At 38.2% G+C, this 20,774-nt stretch overlaps 1 protein-coding gene and 1 long non-coding RNA gene across 2 annotated transcripts in view; one reads left to right on the plus strand and one right to left on the minus strand.

Moving 5' to 3' along the window:
* Positions 1 to 19,333, plus strand: part of LOC144661747 (solute carrier family 23 member 2-like) — a 32,013-nt gene extending 12,680 nt beyond the window's left edge. Inside the window, exons 4-12 of the mRNA XM_078522578.1 lie at positions 9,178 to 9,269; positions 9,979 to 10,046; positions 13,040 to 13,196; positions 13,294 to 13,318; positions 13,674 to 13,797; positions 13,892 to 14,048; positions 14,138 to 14,391; positions 15,198 to 15,471; positions 17,606 to 19,333. Of these exons, the coding sequence (XP_078378704.1) occupies positions 9,178 to 9,269; positions 9,979 to 10,046; positions 13,040 to 13,196; positions 13,294 to 13,318; positions 13,674 to 13,797; positions 13,892 to 14,048; positions 14,138 to 14,391; positions 15,198 to 15,471; positions 17,606 to 17,913 (1,459 nt within the window). The 3' untranslated portion in view covers positions 17,914 to 19,333. The remainder of the gene's footprint in view (positions 1 to 9,177; positions 9,270 to 9,978; positions 10,047 to 13,039; positions 13,197 to 13,293; positions 13,319 to 13,673; positions 13,798 to 13,891; positions 14,049 to 14,137; positions 14,392 to 15,197; positions 15,472 to 17,605) is intronic.
* LOC144661771 (uncharacterized) lies at positions 1,378 to 7,597 on the minus strand. Its single transcript, XR_013572346.1, has 3 exons — positions 7,292 to 7,597; positions 6,945 to 6,990; positions 1,378 to 2,406 (listed from the first exon to the last, which is right to left on the minus strand). It is a non-coding gene; the product is annotated as an uncharacterized LOC144661771 (long non-coding RNA).
* Positions 19,334 to 20,774: the final 1,441 nt, after the last annotated feature.

Here is a 20,774-nt window from a genome sequence, read left to right on the forward strand (position 1 = left end):
ATCCATCTATTGTCAGTCAAACTACTTCATTTGACTAACAATAGACGGAACAGAACAACTTAATTTGACTGACAATAGACGGATCGAAACTGACCAATTACTGTTGACAAACTTAACACGAGTCTTACAGCCAATAACATCACGGCTTAACTGACCAATCAACATCAACGAACCAGACTTATAACATCATCGACTGACAACAACTTTTCACTTGACTCTGAAGATGACTTCTACTCAGGTTGTCGAAACGTCAGTCACCAACAACAGTTCTTCTCAGAACTACTCTCACCCGGACGATCACACTATACAAACTACTTTTAGCAGTATCATACAATGCATTTTGTTTTAAGCTTGAACTGATCTAATTCTTTCAACTTCCCTCATGTAGGGCTGCAAATAATTTGTTCTCTCTGGAAAGGACATATGTCCAAGTAAGACACCATCTTGGTCAGACAATGATTTGCAATGAATTGTCCGGACATCATGTCCGACCAAACTTGGCCTTTCGTCAGACATGAACAAATTTTGATCAGTCAATGTCCAATGACCAACTGTTAAGCCTGGTTTTCACAAGTGCAAGGATAACAGCTCTTACACTGTATTTCTCCGTGAAAATGGCTTCGACTCAAGCAAAAGCACAAGCATATTTCATTTTGACAGCAAGCACAAACACAAGGATCAAAATTTGTCCTTTTTGCGCGATCATGCTTGTGCTTGCGCTTGCGTTGCTAGTGTAAACCAGGCTTTATTAATAAGGACATATGAGCCCTGCTTATTTTCATGAACAGGACTCATATGTCCTTAAAAGGTTTTTTTCTCTTGGGTGGAGACTATCATTGATTGAAAGGCCATCAACTTCCCTTGCAGTTCATAAGATAATTCAGCAATTGAATGTGGGATCTGAAATTGAATAAGGGAGAGCAGTTTGTTACAAATTGACTAGCACAAACATTTTACAATAACAACAAAATGTGAGTCAATCAGTCAGGCATACGGTTGAATCTCGATAACTAAAACCCTCAGTAACTCGAACTCCCGCTAACTCGAACCTTTTTCGATTCCCCTTCAGGTCATTTTCTTGCTAATTTTACCCTCGATAACTCGAACTCCCGATATCTCGAACCTTTTTCGATTTCCCTTGAAGGTTCGAGTTATCAGGATTCGACTGTAGTTTGCATTGTAATTTCATTGCATGTTATAGTTCAGTAATTTGTTACCATACCGGTAGTTGCTATACAACCTTTACTGTAACTCAACCAATACCTTCATTTTGGAGTGTAAGGCACAATAAAGATATACCGTAAAAACTCGTGTATAAGCCGCACTCGTAGATAAGCCGCACCCCCCAAATTTCATCTTCAGAGTCATCTTCAGAGTCAAGTGAAAAGTTGTTGTCAGTCGATGATGTTATAAGTCAGGTTCGTTGATGTTGATTGGTCAGTTTAGCCGTGATGTTTTGGCTGTAAGACTCGTATTAAATTTGTCAACAGTAATTGGACAGTTTCGATCCATCTATTGTCAGTCAAACTACTTCATTTGACTAACAATAGACGGAACAGAACAACTTAATTTGACTGACAATAGACGGATCGAAACTGACCAATTACTGTTGACAAACTTAACACGAGTCTTACAGCCAATAACATCACGGCTTAACTGACCAATCAACATCAACGAACCAGACTTATAACATCATCGACTGACAACAACTTTTCACTTGACTCTGAAGATGACTTCTACTCAGGTTGTCGAAACGTCAGTCACCAACAACAGTTCTTCTCAGAACTACTCTCACCCGGACGATCACACTATACAAACTACTTTTAGCAGTATCATACAATGCATTTTGTTTTAAGCTTGAACTGATCTAATTCTTTCAACTTCCCTCATGTAGGGCTGCAAATAATTTGTTCTCTCTGGAAAGGACATATGTCCAAGTAAGACACCATCTTGGTCAGACAATGATTTGCAATGAATTGTCCGGACATCATGTCCGACCAAACTTGGCCTTTCGTCAGACATGAACAAATTTTGATCAGTCAATGTCCAATGACCAACTGTTAAGCCTGGTTTTCACAAGTGCAAGGATAACAGCTCTTACACTGTATTTCTCCGTGAAAATGGCTTCGACTCAAGCAAAAGCACAAGCATATTTCATTTTGACAGCAAGCACAAACACAAGGATCAAAATTTGTCCTTTTTGCGCGATCATGCTTGTGCTTGCGCTTGCGTTGCTAGTGTAAACCAGGCTTTATTAATAAGGACATATGAGCCCTGCTTATTTTCATGAACAGGACTCATATGTCCTTAAAAGGTTTTTTTCTCTTGGGTGGAGACTATCATTGATTGAAAGGCCATCAACTCCCCTTGCAGTTCATAAGATAATTCAGCAATTGAATGTGGGATCTGAAATTGAATAAGGGAGAGCAGTTTGTTACAAATTGACTAGCACAAACATTTTACAATAACAACAAAATGTGAGTCAATCAGTCAGGCATACGGTTGAATCTCGATAACTAAAACCCTCAGTAACTCGAACTCCCGCTAACTCGAACCTTTTTCGATTCCCCTTCAGGTCATTTTCTTGCTAATTTTACCCTCGATAACTCGAACTCCCGATATCTCGAACCTTTTTCGATTTCCCTTGAAGGTTCGAGTTATCAGGATTCGACTGTAGTTTGCATTGTAATTTCATTGCATGTTATAGTTCAGTAATTTGTTACCATACCGGTAGTTGCTATACAACCTTTACTGTAACTCAACCAATACCTTCATTTTGGAGTGTAAGGCACAATAAAGATATACCGTAAAAACTCGTGTATAAGCCGCACTTGTAGATAAGCCGCACCCCCAAATTTCAAGCATGATTTTGAGAAAAAAATAAAACCTGGCGGAAAAATGTCCAGTTGATTGTGAAAAAATGCTGGATTATGAGGAAATTTCAACAATCAATAAAAGCTAAAGTTGATTCCTTGAGCCTTTCCGATCGATGTGCAGGATGTACTATAAACACATAAACGGAAAACACTTCAGTCTTACCCAGAATTTTAGAACTTTTTCTGCCATTCGTTGACAGGTATTTCTTCGTTCATCACAGTTTTTACATCAACTTTTGCACCTGATTTTGCGCTGTGTTCGCGAAAGCGTTCGTAGCTTAGTAACCAGGCACTAGTATCCAGGCCCATCGCCAAAAGACACGTGGAACGCCTGGGGGTTTAAAATTATTCACGGATGAAAAGCGTGGTTTTCGTCGCTGTTTTGAGAGGAAAAACTTCTTCAAAATGATCAGTCTCCTTGTTATTTTTGTTTGTGAGGATAGTAAAGAGCTGCTTTGTCACTTATATGGAGCAATTTTTCAGTTTTATGCGCAGAAGATGCGGAGGATGCAGTGTGAGCGATTTATGCAGATTTATGTGGACCCGCACGGCCGCACCACCGCATCCTGTCAGATGCCCTGTAAAATTGCATGCAATGGTCTCGTAGATAAGCCGCACCCACGATTTTGAGCCCAAAATTTCGGCAAAAAAGTGCGGCTTATACACGAGTTTTTACGGTACTCTTATTGTCAGTCTACAGGGACCGCTCAGAGGAAGGGGCTAGGGGGGCTTTAGCCCCCCCACTTTTTTACAGTAACAAGGGAAAGAAAATAATGAATGAAAAAACAAACGACAAATTACTTAAAATATTTCGATTCTGGAAGCCATATTATTGATTAAGTTTGTAAAGGACGAAAGTAACAGCAGTTACTATAGCCAAAATAAACTCGCCTTCAACGTAGATACATAAAAAAAGGAAATGCGGACAGTTGTCTTTAAGGTTTTCGGTTATTATTTGAAAATGGTTACGGGTAGTCGAGGTTAGGCTACTACAGGATTATGCCCTTTACCAAAAACTTGGTTTTTAAGGGGACTTAAAAGCTAAGGCCTGTTTCATCGTTGGTCATTTCGTTCCCACCAAATGGGTTGAGTTTATAAGATGATACGGTTTGTTTTCAAGCCCACTCTAATGGTACATGTAATTGATTTTGTAACATAAAGTGAAATTGCCTTTTCTGTTTTCATTTCTTCTGGTAACATCTCATTTCAAATGCATTTTCCGGTATTTAAGTGAATTTGAAATCCAAAATTTCACGGGGGAGCATGCCCTGTACTCCCACTGCAGTGTTCTCCCTAGGTATTTAAGGCCAGGCGGGCCGCCTAGCTTGATTCACAGGAAAATCGTTGCCGCCTGGCTTAAAAATTGAAGATGTAACACAACATAACCCTACTGTTTGAGAATTGGAATGGGAATTCCTTTCCATAAGCCAGGACGAAATCACTTTTTTACTGTGTTTTCGCACCTTTAATTCTTATAAAATTCATTTACCCTTGCATTAATGTGTTTAAATCTGTGAGTGCGATGCTTTCGTTTTGTTGAGCAGAAGCTACCTCAGCTTTATCAAACTGCTACAGAAACACAACAGCACTTCAAGGTGTCATACATGGAATACTGAACGAAGTTCTCGTGTTCGTTTAAAGAATGGTGAACTCAGCCGACTTGGGTTGCTCAAAAAAGAAACTAAAATTAGTAAATTTTACTCTGGAAAAAATACAGAAAAGTGATAGTAACGTGGAGGAACAAGTTCCGCAAATCAGGTTTTGACGGCATTTAAAAATCACAGTCAGAATACCGCCTGGCCTTCCCAAAATCCTAGGGAGAACACTGCCCGCCACGGACCCCCCCAAAGTTTACTCAGTTCAGGGTTCGACTTTCAGCCCCCCCCCCCCCCCACTCAAATTCTTCCTGCGCGGTCCCTGAGTCAGTCAGTCAGTCAGTCAGTCAGTCAGTCATATACATGTACATGTATCTAAATCTGTTACAGGGTTTGATGGACCATCACCAAACTGATTATGACTGAAATCTTTTAGGTAAACTGTACTTTGCACGGTACGATTTTGTCACGTGACAAGCTTACGGCACGCCTATGACACTCATAAGCTAGTTGTACGCTGTAGGTTGGATTTTCACAACACAATAATTATATGTGTCATAAACCTGTTGTTAGCATTTCACAACCATGTCACATGCAATAAAATCATACTATGTAAATTGGCCTTTACAGCTGGTTTCCAATGGCAAATATGGTATGACAAGAATAAGCATAAGTAATGGCACACATGTACAGTGCAGCTTAGTCAATAATGGTGACAGAAGAATCATAGCATAAAGATAAACACAAGCAAAATAAGAAGAAGCACATATTCAAAGTCACAACAAAATCAACGAGATTCTAGCATTTATAAGCGTACAGTAAAAACCTGCGAGTAAGAACCTTAAACATTTAAGAACCAGTTAGGCTAAAATTTGAAAATAACACTGTAGATACCTGACCATTTTTGTAAGAACATATTAAGCCTCAAATTTGGAACCAGGTTCTATTTTTTTAAAAATGATTAAAAATGTTTACTTTTGGGAAATAAGTTTGGACAAAGCATTACTATGCATAAAATCATGTCATATTCTAAATAATTAGTGCTTCATTTTAGCATACATTGTAAGCATTTACCAGTATGTGGTATGCAAATTTTATACAAGGAATAGGCGGAAAACAACTTAAATCTCTATAACAATATTGAAACTTTTTTTCAGAAATTATGAACCTATTAAGAACCTTATTAACCTGAATTTGTGTTAATACCCCTTTATGTAAGAACCTGTTTAGGCTAACTGGAAAAATAATAGGTTCTTAATCGCAGGCTTTTACTGTACTCAAATTAGGGGAAAACATGCTCCTTCTTGTGTTAATGTTTATGCTGTTATTATTATGATTTATTGGGAGAAGGGGTGGCCTAATGGTACATGTAAATGCACTGGACTGCTAGTGCACTCACATGTACCATGCAGTCCTTGTTTCAGCACTAACAAGGATAAGTCTGTTGGGTTCTTTGGTAAGTTGCTTCACTCTCATACTGGTACATTAGGTAGGGCCAGTGAATAATGCTGGGGGTAGCCATCCAGGATCTGGATGTCTAGGCTACAGATGTGTACTTGGCTTGTTAATATTTTTCTCTATTATGGTGAGTCATAGTGTGGACAATACAAGACAATACAGTGCATAAGTTCGTCTGCCACAAAGTGGCAGACCCAGACCTTCATACAGGGCTCAAAATAATTTTCGGACAGTTGCCGATCATGTTGTCCAGCCAGACAGATTCTAGCTTGGTCATGTGTCATTTCTGAACAGTCAAAATATTGAAAATAGCACTTTTTAAACTACCACTCATTTCTGCTGTTCGTTAGATAGTTTGTTTGCTATTTCTTCACTGTTTTAGCTGCAGCTTTTATGAATAGATCGCTTTCTAATGCCCTTCTGGTCATCAGTTATCATTCTCAAAGCCATGTATGTGACCGGTGAAAATGACCGGCAAACTGAAACTTTGTCCGGACAAATTGTCATCTTTGCCGGACATTGTCCATTGAACGGCTGTTATTTTGAGCCCTGTTTATATAAGAAAGGGCCCCCCATAATCCAGACCCTGAACAAAGGTGGGGATGACATCCAGGCAAGTAAACATGGCCCCTTTTGATCAATGAAGTTTTCTTCATTTAAATAAAACTCCTTATGTTATGGATCTTTTGCTAATTGACAACCATGGTATTTGGGCCGAAAAAGTTCAAAGGAAGGTCTCAAGGCATTAGAATTGATCATTAATACAGTGGTTTTTATTTGGAGATCACCATCCTCAGAGACCCAGGGGCAGTAAGTGGGGGCAGGGGAATATCTATATGGGCGGAACAAAATCACAAAGAACAATCAAGAACGAAAATAAGATGACTTTTCTCTCTGGTTACATACATGTAGAGTTTCAGAGAGATTGAAATAAATGTACCAATGCTCACAATGTACTTTACATGTTGAAATTAGTACTCATTGTCAGGAACAAAACTAAGTCTTGTACTTACACATGGTCATAGATGCTATATGTTGCAATCAACCCTAAACATCTGTATCTGGAAATAATACAATAAGACAGACATGTTGAGGAGTTCGGTGTTTTAATTTCCACAATAAATGATAAACAGATATTGGCAAAAAAAAAAAATAATAACAAAATGCCAAACATACACTGTACACATGTCTGACATGTTTATGAATCGTCGAATTCGTACGACAAGTGTACGAGCAGAAAGAAACAAACAATAAAATAAATAAAATAAACCGGGTAAAGCTAACCTAGAAAATATTAAGCTTAATAAAGCCTCATGGAAACCCTCTGATGGAAACTCGTGTAACTATTGTGCAAAACCTTACCTTGGAAAGACCCTTGCCCACAACAGGCGCAACGATCGGAGATCCGGTTATAGAAGACTCCATGGAGCTACACGAGAAGATAAGCTGTCTTTAGGCGAACGAAATTATCATTCTAGTGAGTAAAAAGCTTCTTAAACATGGATTTGTACACACACTTTGACCATGCTTCGACCGCTTCGACCCGTTACGAATCAACCGCCAAAAGTCAGAGCCAGAGAGGACGCCGGGATTTATTCATCTTGCGCATGATCGGTTCGGTCTTCGGAACCAGTTCTTCTCGGCCGAAGCAGACAGAAAGATAATAGGACGCGATGTTCTTTCCGCATACAAGAAATAAATAAATAAATATTATGATATATATATTATAATGATATTTTTCTGGCCGGCCAAAGTTACAATAAAATATATGGAACAGAACCACGATATAACAATCCGCGATATTACAAAATCCTCGTTTTAACGAACACAATCCGAAGATCCAAACGTAAAATGTACCCCGATATTAGTTACATCGAGGTTTTCGATATAGCGAACTCTCGATATATTGGTACTTCTAAAAGCGATGTGTCACAAAAGCCTATCGAACATATAATTAATTGAAAAATAAATAAGCAGACAAATAAATAAATGAATAAATAACACAGATTTCGACTTGTGTACTTTCACAGAGTACAGAGTCCTGTTCGCAGGCTAGTTTTTCAGATATTATACAGAGCCCTGCTTGTTATACCTACTCATACCTTTTTGGTAATCTTCGGTAGCATATCAGGCGAGTTTGGCAGAGCCATGGTTCGTATTTTGGCGAGACACAGTCGACCAAAATGCCCATGTCGAGACCAAACGAGCGGTACGATTAGGTATTTACCGTAACCAAATTCAGCCAAAATCCGGTTATATTTCTCGCTCTGTTGAAGCTATGCTTGCAAGGTAAGTACGCAAATTGTGTTGACTTGCATTGGTCTTCTACACTTTTGCCAAGTTCGACGTTTGAGTCGGTGTCGCATTTCTGTCGGATAATGCAGACTAGTCGAACGTGCGGCAGAAATTCGACAGCCGATTCAGACGTTGAACTTCTTCCGAATCTAATTCGTTTAATTGAATTCGACACGGCAGATATGCGACGTATGAACCGGGCCTAACATGCATTTTGCAGAGCCCTGCTTATGCGCGTTTACATACATTTCACATAGCCCTGCTTATGCGCTTTTACATACATTTTACATAGCCCTGCTTATGCGCTTTTACATACATTTTACATAGCCCTGCTTATGCGCTTTTACATACATTTTACATAGCCCTGCTTATGCGCTTTTGCATACATTTTACATAGCCCTGCTTATGCACTTTTACATACATTTTACATAGCCCTGCTTATGCGCTTTTACATACATTTTACAAAGCCCTGCTTATGTGCTTTTACAGACATTATATAAAATTTGAAGCTATTATGCAAACACTCAAATCCTCTGTAAAACGTAGATTTACAGACTTAATAAAGAGATTTTGTCAAGTCTGTAAATTATGGTCAATGCTTCATACTCTGAGCACTAAGAATTCACAGACATTTTATAAATATTTTGTCTTATTACAAAATACAAAAAGTATGCAAAATGTAAGTAAAACCATAATTTACAAACATTCTATTATGACGGTGAAAGAAGACCTTAAAATTTCTTTTTATAGAAAGTCTGTAGAATTTAAATTTACAGAAATTTAGCCAAGTCTGTAAAGGGTTCAGTTTTTCCAGTGATTACGCTAAAGTAACCCAATTTTCTCGCTAACTTTTAACTAAATTTTGTTACTATATAATATAATCACAGTATAACAATACTATAACTTAAATGTTCATATTTTAACAATACTATCATAACGTTATATCCTTTTAGACTCCCCATCGTTCAAGGAGGAACGTTTTCCTTTCTTACTCCGACATTTGCCATCTTGTCTCTGCCGCAGTGGACGTGTCCCAAACCTGAAGGTCAGTGTCAATGGTTTCTGTAAGTAAACTGTAAAAAGTTATGTAAAACGAGAAGACACATATCCCTGCATGGATTATTTGAGGATGTAATAACTGAAGAACAAACAGAATGTGAACAGAAGGTACAGTCGTGCTCGCGATTTGTTTAGCATTACGTAAAATTTCTCGGCAGAAACTTGGCCACTTTGTGTATGAAACTTTACATTCTTCTGCATGGTCACTCTGAATTTGAACATAAATTTAACCGAGGAGAAACCGCAGGGCCATATCAGACAATATTTCACAAGTTATTAATTGCTATTATTATTCTTTAGTTATATTTTAGAGTTAGAATTATCTTTAAGGACACCCCACAAGTCAGTGGAGGCAATCAATGATTGAAATGAACCTCTAAAATATATTGTAATAAAACTGGTCAGAAGCAACATTTGACCGAACTTAATAAGATAAATGTGAACTTTAACTTACCTCAACTATCGTACATCATTTCTGTTAGGGCCCACTCTAAGCTGTTAAAAACGCTATGAAGACGAGTTCAAAGAAAACCCACATTATCGTCTGTGTCAGCTAACACCTGGGCTTTCATGTTTCCTCGCAACACGTTTTCCCGATAGATTGACGAGATTCGTAGTTTTTGTAGACTGAGATATACATTCGTTTCTATGTACCGTTCCATTTAGATATTAACGATATCTTTTTTTATTCAAAGAAAATGGTAACTCAACTGAAAGCTCGTCAATCAACAACGATGATATTTGGAAGCCTCGTATGAGAGAGGTAAGGTTTAAAGTAATTCCCTTGAAATAGAACTGTTCATAGATTTTCAACCAAACTTTGCCAGTTGGTTGTTTACCTTAAGGGAAGTTAAATTTTGAAATAAAAGGGGGGTCACCGTATTCGTTTAGGAGCAGGAAGACCTTGTATTTACCATATAATTCCTTAAAGCTGATTTCCAGTCCGTACTGCGCAGACTCGGGGTTTGTTTTCGTTTTTGTTTTGAATTCGTTAAAACGCTAAACTTCGGTGACAGCATACATGAAGATTTTTAGTCCGCCATTACAGTTCGTTTCGTTCAAGAATTCCCGATGAGCTGAAACGTTGGTTTGAAATAGCGTCAAGGTTCCTCTACTCGTTATTATTTGTTCTGCAAGGATATCTGGCGTTAATAATGAAGAAAAAGGTAAGTTCCATTTGTAAAGCAGCCTCTTATCATCTCCGAAACATCTTCCGTATAACAAAACAACCGAGATCTTGGTCCATGCTTTTGTGTCTTCCAAACTCGACCACTGCAACTCTCTTTTATACAATGTGCCGAAGTATGCCTTAAAAAAGCTCCAGTCTGTTCAGAACGCCGCTGCTCGACTTATCACCTGTTCCCGAAAATACGACCACATCACTCCGATATTGAAAGAACTACACTGGCTTCCTGTTTCTGAACGCATTAAATTTAAGATTCTGCTTCTTACCTTCAAAGCTCTCCATCAACAATCTCCTATCTACATTCAAAATTTGTTAACGCACTACCAACCTTCAAGAACCCTCCGATTATCACACTCTTCACGCCTTAACCCTGTCAAATTCCACCTTAAGTCGTATGGGTCTCGAGCTTTTGCTGTTTCGTCGCCTGAACTCTGGAACAGTCTACCTATTTTTATCCGCTCATGTGACAATTTAAGTTCTTTTAAATCAAAACTCAAAACTTATCTTTCTAAAAAAACTTATTACTCTTAGCGATTTTTACTTTTTATTACTTTTAATGTACATTTTTAATTTTTAAGATTTATTCAGCTAATTTTAACGAATTTTTATAGATTTGTAAAGCGCCTAGAGCAGACCTGGATAGGCGCTATAAAAATGTTTTATTATTATTATTATTATTATTATTATTATTATTATTATTATTATTATTATTATTATTATATTATTTGTCGCGGAATTTTTAGTTTTGCTTGTAAACATTCCTTCGAGTGGGCTCACATAAACATTGCAGCCGAGATTGCGCAGTACGGACTGGAATTCATCTTTAAGCCCTGGCCAAACGGTAACGCAGGTCGACGCAAGTAGTCGCAAGTTGAACTTGCGAAAAACTTGCGTTGGGTGGCTAAACGGACTCGCAAGTGAACACAAGTTGTCAAAAAACCCATTTAAATGCTACTGCGCGCGCTGCAATTCAGTATTTGAAGTAAGGAGCAAAACTTGCGTTGACTTGCGTTGGGTGGCCAAATGGTGAAAGCTTGCGTTGACTTGCGTGCAAATTTTTATATGGCAGAATAAGATACATTATCACTGAAAACGTATACTTTGCCAGTACTCGCAAAGGAAATATAAAGGCCTGGCCAAACGGAGATGCAAGTGGACGCAAGTTTTCAACTTGCGTTGACTTGCGTCTTTGTTTGGCCAGGACTTGCGCGCACTTGCGGTTGACTTGCGATGACTTGCGTCCACTTTGGTCGAGATCAAATTAATAAATTGATCTGTATTCATTTATAGAAAGAATTTGATTGCTACTTTCGAAGTTTTTTACGTATTAAGAAGCGCTCGACAAGGCAAGTCTAGTCACTCTGTCAGGTCGAAGACAAGCCCTGACCGACAAATTGTTTAACAACATTTAAGAGAACAATGAGAGTAGGCTGAGGAATTTACTGCCCCCACGGAATTTTAGTAGTTATAACTTCAGGAAGTCACGCCAGTTTAACCCTGTTTTTAAGACTAATAGATTTAGAAATAGTTTTATTGTTTCTAATGTACATAAGTTTGGATTTTAATCACTCTTGTATAGTTCTTTAAATATGTTTACATTTTATCGTTAGTTTTTATCGCTTTATAAATTTTGTAAATATGAAGCTAAAAATATTAGCTTCAAGGCGTTATCCACGCAGACTGTCATACTGGACGATGATGTTTTGAAATTTTATTGAATTTTTACATTGTTATTATAATAGTGAATTTTTTCTATCTTCTTAATATTTTTAGGATGTCTTTTTATATGTCTTTTTTAAATTTTTAATTTGTACACGGCCCCACAAGCTTTTAGCTTTAAACTTTTTTACCGTGTTGGCGGCTTTAGAACAAGAAAAACATTGGAAGCGTGGCATTCCAAACTAACTCCCAATGCGGAAAACAATTCCTGTCCTCTACCTGGACAGTACAACATTCTTTTTAACAAATATTCTTAGTTATTAGCATTTTCATTTCGCACTTCACACTCAGCATTTTTTACCTTTTTATATTTTACCCGTCGAAGGCTGTAGCTCAAACAGCCGAAAGCTCGTATTTTTAAAGTTTTTAAGCCAGAGATCGTTTTCAAATTTTATAATAAATTAAAGTTGTTATTATTATTATTATTATTATTATTATTATTATTATTATTATTTCGCTATTATATACTTTTAATTACTCTGTAAAATTACATATGAGAATTGATTTTAAGATTTGTAATTCTCGCCTATACAAAGATACTGTGCCAGCTGTTTTTTATTCTTAATCTTTTTTATCGATGCTTGTATTTTTTAATGCCTGTGTGAAATAAAATTATTTATTATAAAAAAAATATTATTATTATTTTTATTATTATTATTATTATTATTATTATTATCATTATTATAATTCACCTTTTAGGTTGCGAAGTTGGATTAATAAACTATCTTTCTATCTATAGTCCTTTCATTTTTGCTTTGTTTTGGCACTTTTCGTGCCGCAAGTCACAGATACCATCAATACTACTGCACTACAAATTTTAACAAAAATATATGTTTTCGTTCCTTTGCTAGATCCAAGGTGCCATTATGATCTCGTCCTTGTTTCAAGTCGCGATCGGTTTCACTGGCCTCATTGGCGTTCTTCTTCGCTTCATTGGACCGCTGACCATAGCACCTACGATAACTTTGGTGGGCGTGGCGCTCTTTCACGTGGCAGCGGAACACGCGGGTTAGTTGACTGAAAAATTTACCGGGTATATAATGTTTACCACAGTTCTTTTTATTCTCTGCTCAGTTCAACTGATAGTTTTCTTTCATTTTTACAGGAAATCACTGGGGAATTTCAATGACGTAAGTATCTGTAAGAAGGACTATTCTAAACGATCTTGTTTCTAATAACAAAACTTTGTGTTGCCGATAATCCTTAAAGGTCTTTCAGGTTCTTGCATAATCTTGCAGAGATCCTCGAGCCCCCTTCGAAGGTCCTCAAGTTTCATGCAAAATGCTTAAGGTCACTGCAAAGATCTTTGCGATATCGGCCCATGAAGAATTTCTGAATGTCTTTTAAATATCTTTTTACGATCCTTGAAATATCTTTTTAACTATAGGATCTATGGCAGCTCTTTGAAGATCTTAAAAGTGTCCAAAGATCAGTTAAGGTTTATCACCAGGTCTGTCTGCTTTTTTTTGTCTTTGCTTGTTTCAGGACCATCATCTTAATAGCTCTGTTTTCACAATACCTAACCAAATTTGAGATTCCAGTGCCTGGATACAGCAAAGAACGCGGAGGTTGTTATGTTGGCCGTTTCCCGTTGTTCAGATTGTTTCCGGTAAGTATGTGTGGAAATTTTTTAAAGTCTTTTTTTGCATTACGTGTAATCACTCGTGATTAAACTAACTTGTGTCGCATGGCCTGCTACACAGGTAATTCTTGCAATCGCAGTATCGTGGATTATTTGTGCCATCATCACTGCAGCGGGAGGATTCCCTTCCGATGCCAGCATTCCTCAGTACATGGCGAGAACTGATGCTAGAACAGCTGTGTTGAGAGAAGCCAAATGGTTCAGATTACCGTATCCAGGTTAGTTATAGAAATAGACATTATTTATTATTTCATTGCATTCTTCTGTTTGCATTGTTAACTCGAGTTACGTGTTGGTCACTCTCCAGGCCAGTGGGGAACTCCTACTATCAGTGCCGCAGGGGTGTTTGGGATGCTTGCTGGGGTGTTGGCCTCCATTATTGAGTCCGTGGGAGATTACTACGCCTGCGCAAGATTGTCAGGAGCACCTCCGCCGCCAAAACATGCGATTAACCGTGGAATAGGAATGGAAGGAATTGGATGTCTTTTGGCGGGAGCTTTTGGTAGCGGAGATGGAACAACTTCATATAGTGAGAACATTGGAGCCATCGGGATCACTAAGGTAAATAAATTGTACAGCTTTTTCATTGTTGTCGTGTATGTTGTTGTTTATGTTGTTGTTGTTTTCGTCGTTATCTTTGGGTGATTCTACTGGCTGTATGCGTTAAGAACGACTATTGTTGGGATAAAAATTATCGGCCGGCTTGATTTTGTCAACTGGTAGCATCCATAATGAAGATGAATTTTTCAACAATTACACGAGCATGGGACAAAGAAAATATCTGAGTCCCGACGGTAATCGAACACATGGCCTCCGAGATACCAAATATCTGGGAGGCCATGGGTTCGATTAATTCCCGTCGGAGACTCAGATTTTTTTTTGTCCCATGCTCGTGTCATTGTTGAACAATTCATCTTCATTATTTCTCACCGAGCTTAAAATTTACCATCTTTATTATTTACTGGTGGCATTCAATTTGAAAAGTGTTGTGGTTGCTCTATCTGACGTCTAGCTGAAGCATTATTGGCTCTCTTCATCAACCGCAGTTCGTTATTGCTGATTTGGACAGACCAGTTTATCTTTAGGGGCTAGAACTCTTAAGCCTGCTAGTAGAAGCTTTAGATAATGTGCAGTTTATTTTAGATTGTTTGAGCCTGATGAAGTATGTGACTTTTAGGGCTTTCTTTGATCGAGCACAGATTTAGCAAATCAAGTCAGTTCTATATAATTATAAATTACTGTTGTATTCTTCATTTTTACTTGTCATCGTTATGAGAAATAACAAGTGATCTACAGCATAGAGTATCAATTAAAAAAAATTGATCTTTTAGATGAAACACAATCTTGATTGACTTATGCTCTTCTAGGTTGGAAGTCTTCGTGTGATCCAGTTTGGAGCTCTTGTAATGATGGTTGTTGGTGTTCTTGGTAAGATTGGTGCGTTATTCGTCAGCATTCCAGATCCCATTGTTGGCGGGGTTTACATGGTCATGTTTGGAATGATCGCCGCTGTTGGAATCTCAAATCTTCAGTTTGCTGACATGAATTCCTCCCGAAATTTGTTCATCGTTGGATTTTCCATTGTGTTTGCATTAGCTCTGCCACATTACATGGAAAATCATCCCAACGCAATTGAGACAGGTATGATTCACAATGCAAACGTTAATTCACATGGCAAACGACTAAGCTGCTGATACACATACTTAAACTTTTCTTAATTTGGTGGTAGGCAAACTTGACCCATGAAAAGCATTACCTTTGAACATCTAAAGGAAGATATAACCTTAATTTTTAGATAGAAATCAAGTTACAAGGAAAATATCTATTTTTTGATTACTCGCGGAAACAAATTCAAAAGTTAAAACTTAATTTTTCAAGTTGCAATCCGTTTCCATCAGAACCATCCGCAGGCGAAGACGCTCGTTGGTTTGCTGCGACACAATTAAAAATTTTGGTTGTTCAAACATCTGGTAAAATCCGTGACAAAGCCCCTTTAAAAACCCGAGTTAACCTGACCTTAACAGAAGGGCCAGAAGGGGTAAAATTAAGGCCTTCCACAAGTAGCTCGGCAACTTTTTGGCAACTTTTCATATTTCGAGCAACTTTTTCCCCTTCGAGCAACTTTTTTCCTCACGACGCAACATGTTGGATTTTGAGCAATTTCCAGACCGAAGATCAACGAAGATTAACCGAGTGATGTTCAAAGGCAATACGAACGTTTCCGAAGATTTACGAAGTGTGCCGAAGATTTTCTAGGAACATCTGAAGACGTTTCAACTATCGGCTTATTTTGCATTAAAACATTACAAAACTCGTCAGCAAACATGACGTCATTGATATCTTCACGATTTTTCTCAGTTAAAGAAATCCTTGTTATTTCACAAATTTCCCCCTGAATATGTTATTTAGATACTTTTTTTGCTGTAAAAATGCATAACCCTGCGTAGAAATCTTACCCTCAAAGGGAACTTAGCATATATTTAGAGAAATTCTCTTGATTAAAAGCAGCGTTTTGAAATTTTAGGAGCAACTTTCGAGCAACTTTTATTATCAAAAGCAACTTTTTTGGATTTTTGGAGCAACTTTTGAGCAACTTTTTGGGAAATTACGAGCAACTTTTTGGGAAATCCCGAGCAACTTGTGGAAAGCCCTAGGTAAAATGGGAACTGGGATTTGGGCAATTTTCATTGGGAAAATGAGATTTAGGTCACTGGGACTGAGATTTGGTCTCTGGAAATAAGAATCACAGACAGAAAAAAACAACTAAGACTGAGACTGGGATTTTGAAAATTTGGGAAAGCAATAGGCTTGGAAATGGGATTTATACCCCTTCCTCCCCCTCCCCTCCTACAAACACACACACACACACACACACACACACACACACACACTTCAGAATAAACCGATGAACGGACTCTGACTTCAAACATGACCAATTTATTTACAAGGCGAATTAAATGTACTTTATTATCAGTTCTGACAACTTCGACAGACAAAACAGTTTCCCTTTTGCTTTTACTTCCGCTTAAAAAACAACTCTTTACAGGAACACTCTCATCCAGAGGATCACGCTAGGAGAACGACAGACTTATTTTTAATGCAACCTTTTACCCTTAATATGCTGAAATTATTCCTAAAAACGCGATTTTTTAACCGTTAATCGATTTTCTTGGCTCTACGGTCCAAAAGTTCTCTAAATTTGCTACAAATGCACTTTCTGACAATGCAGGAAGATTTTGATGAGATTTCCATGTAAAAATGTACAATATTTTACTTTGGCGCATGCGCATAAGCCAAATTTGGACTTTTTTTGCTGAACCGTTCCGAATTTTACCCTTGCTCCTTTCCTTTTCGTTTTTCTCTGCTTTCTTATTCTCACTATCTTTTACTGTGTGCACCCCTTCTACTGGCCTGAAAAGTTTTGATCTGAATCAATGGAAAACCCTGGAAAGAAGATAGTGATCAAGTACGGGTATTTTTGCCTGTTTTAGCACCAATTTTACACCAAAAACTGATCGCATTTTTTCGATTAGCTCTGTCGGAATGCAGTCAATATTGAAGATGGACAGTCCTGTGGAAAGATCTATCCAAGCTCTATAAGATGCAAATCACAAAAATCTGCTGACGTGTAAATTGGTGACGTCATAAGTGGCAAAATGGCCATTCCTCCAAATCCCGGAATAATCCGTGCTTAGCATGTTAAGGGTTAAGTCTAGACCGATGAACATGTCATTTTGAAAAACTCTTCTATTCTTATCATCTGAACTTTTAAAAGGTGTTTCAGAAATTGACCAGATACTAACAGTCCTGTTAAAAACAAGCATGGCAGTAGGATGTCTTGTTGCCTTGATTCTTGACAACACCATCCCTGGCACCATTGAGGAACGCGGGCTCAAGGCTTGGAGGCAACATCTGTCAGATGAAAGTGATGATCATTTTGAAACAGCTTCTATTAAAGTCTATGATCTGCCGTTTGGTCTCAATCGCATCAGTAACTACAAAGTGGCCAAGTATTTGCCTTTTCTGCCGTACAATGATGACGAGCGCTCAACAACAGCCGATGTGGAACAGAAACTGTGTTAGTTCTAAGCTGTAAATAACATTTTTTGGAAAGTCTTTCTTTCTAGTTAAGAACTAGGTAAAGTATATTGTGAAGTAACAGGACATAAGGGTTTTGGCTTGATCAAATAATCAGCTATTGTAACATTCTCGTCCCCATAGCCCTTTGGTTTCTCTTAGCCGGCTTCAGTGGCACGAGAACACAAGGGCTTCTTTTTTGGAACAAAGAATTCCTAAACGGAAGTCGAAAACATAACGACTTTCTCATACATTCTTTTGAAACGTCATGACTGCATACATGAAAACCGGAAGTCCAAGAATTTATGACTGTAAAACCTGTGTCAGAGCTCTTCGTTTTCTTGTGGTAAGGCCCAGCTGGCTAAGAGAAACGAAAGGGCTATGGGGACGAGAATGAGAGTAGAACGCTGTTACTCTAACCACTAAGAGGTCATTAAAATATGGTCATATTAAAAAGGTGGCAAGAGTAAATGGCTTCTTAGAATTATTAGTATACCAGTTGTAAACTTACCAAATGTTTCGTCAGGCCAAGACAAAATGGCCATTGTTATTCTCCCAACTAGCTAAAATGCAGTGTTCTATTGGACGAGAGCGTATCACGTGACGCGCGTGAAAAATGTATAACGCCCTAGGGCGAACAAAACTCACAAACTCCCTACGGCGACAAAAGATTGAACCTTGGACTCGCATGTGATCAGGGCGTGCGGCTCAAAACAACGGTGTGAACGCGATGCAATTCGAAGTTATGGAATAACGCTAAGCTTTTATTCATTTTTTTGTTTTCGTACCAGTTGTCCTGCACCGATTCAAAGCGACTCTCTGATTGGCTGATTTTAAAAATTCTGTACCGAGACGTACCTAACCAATCACACGCGAGCTTTGGTTGTGCAACCAAAGTTGGTCGGCGAAACGGTAGGTGTCATTTAGCTATGTTCGTCTGTTCAACGAGGTGCATCGTTTTGTACGATATTTCAGTTAAGATTGTCAGTTTTGTAAGCTCTGGACGTTTTCTTGTTATTGTGTTTGAACTGTTTGTGTTATATCGTGTTTTATACCATGCCATAGAAAATACAGCCAATCAGAATACAGGAAAGCGGTTGTATATTCGACGTTATTAAATTTTCAGCCACGGATATTGCATTTCTAGCATTCTGATTGGTTCACTCAATCCCGGTTGTCAGCTCGTATACCTTAGTTTGACCTTATTTGGAAAATGATTGCGTTACTTTTGCCAAGCTAAAATTTTTCTACCGTGAAGCGACAGTTCCATCGGAAAAATGGTTGAAAAACAGCAAATTTGGCGAACTTTATGAACAAGAAATAATCAGCGGTGCCTACCACAACCACAGAAATGCCATAGTAAAATTAACTACGCAAAACAAAAGGATTGATGCGAAAAGTTTAATTAATAATACTTGTAAACACACAACAAGAGCGAAAAAGAGTAAAGTAGAAAAGCAGCAAATAATTTACGAAAGAACGGCAAACTGACACAGTTTCATTCAGTGTACGTCATAAAACTAGGCTCAGCACTTCCGTAAAGTTTGTTACCTTTCAATCTTGGTTTTGTCCTTTTATACTTCAACAAACCTGTTCCACTTTAAGCTGAATTTCGCTTCAAATAATATAGCAGTCTTGATGACAGCCGTGGAGCCGTAAAGAAGTACAATGTAAACACTTGCTTCGTTCGACTTGCACAAGACTTGTAGTTTCCAGAAAAGCTTTTGCTTCGGATCTTCTCGTAAATCTTAACTGTTGTCACAATTTCCAGGATATTTAGACGACTTTAGAGGGGATTGTTCGAGGAAAATCTTGGAAAGAAAACTCTCTGGCTCGCTTTCCTCGTATGTTTCATTCAACTCAAGAAGTGAACACCGCGCCAGAAATTTTCGCGCCTCCTCATACTATCACTTCGTTTACATCAAAATGAAATGTCCAGTCGATTTAAACTTGAGAAGAATTTAATAAAACAATTATTCCATTCGCCCTTGTTGGATACGAGTCGTTATAGCCAACTCGGCGCTTCGCGCCTCGTTGGCTATTTACCACCTCGTATCCAACGCGGGCTCATGGAATAATTGTTAAGTATTCAACCCAACCTTCCCATCGTGCGCTGCGATCTTATTCTCGATGAAATTTAGTGAGCGTATTTTCTATGGCATGGTATAAAATAGTTACACAACACTTTCTCGTGGTATACTATGGAATATCCCACTTGTCACTTGTATTTTCTTCGTATACACACTCGCCTAAAGGCTCGTGTGTATACCGAGAAAATACAAGTGACTCGTGGGATATTCCATAGTATACCACTCGAAAGCGTTGCATAACTAGTATGTTAATGGTCACTGATTGTAGAAAGTCCGATTACAACTGTCGACAGCGACTGGTGTTCCCTGCATAAAACGACGTGGATGAAGATTTCAAGTTGAGTGTACCGGGTGTACCGAATGTTAGGACAACTGGAGTGAATAGTAGCCTAACCGGAGTGAATAGTAAGCCTATTATGCACTGCGGTTAGCCCACTATTCACTATGGTTAGCCTACTATTTACTCCGGTTAGTCACTATTCACCTAAGTTAGCCTGCTATGTTCTTCGGTTAGCCTGTTTACGGTTAGCTCTTATTACTAGTTATACCTATCGGTAAGTGCCAACGAGCGAAATACTCATGTTTGTTCATAAGAACAGATATTGAATGGTTTTTGAAAGAACTATATTTGAAATGACCAAAATATGGTAAATTGTATTTTAGGTAATATGCGAAAAAAAGTGCTATTTCTTTGGTGTTCATAAATGACGCAGGCTTGATAGCCTGCGTAGCAGGCACCGTAGTTTCCAGCGCGCGTATTCTCGCGATCGCGCACTC

This window comes from Oculina patagonica, chromosome 7 (genome assembly GCF_052425735.1).
Source record: "Oculina patagonica isolate OP01 chromosome 7, crgOcupat, whole genome shotgun sequence".
NCBI classification, from domain to species: domain Eukaryota; kingdom Metazoa; phylum Cnidaria; class Anthozoa; order Scleractinia; family Oculinidae; genus Oculina; species Oculina patagonica.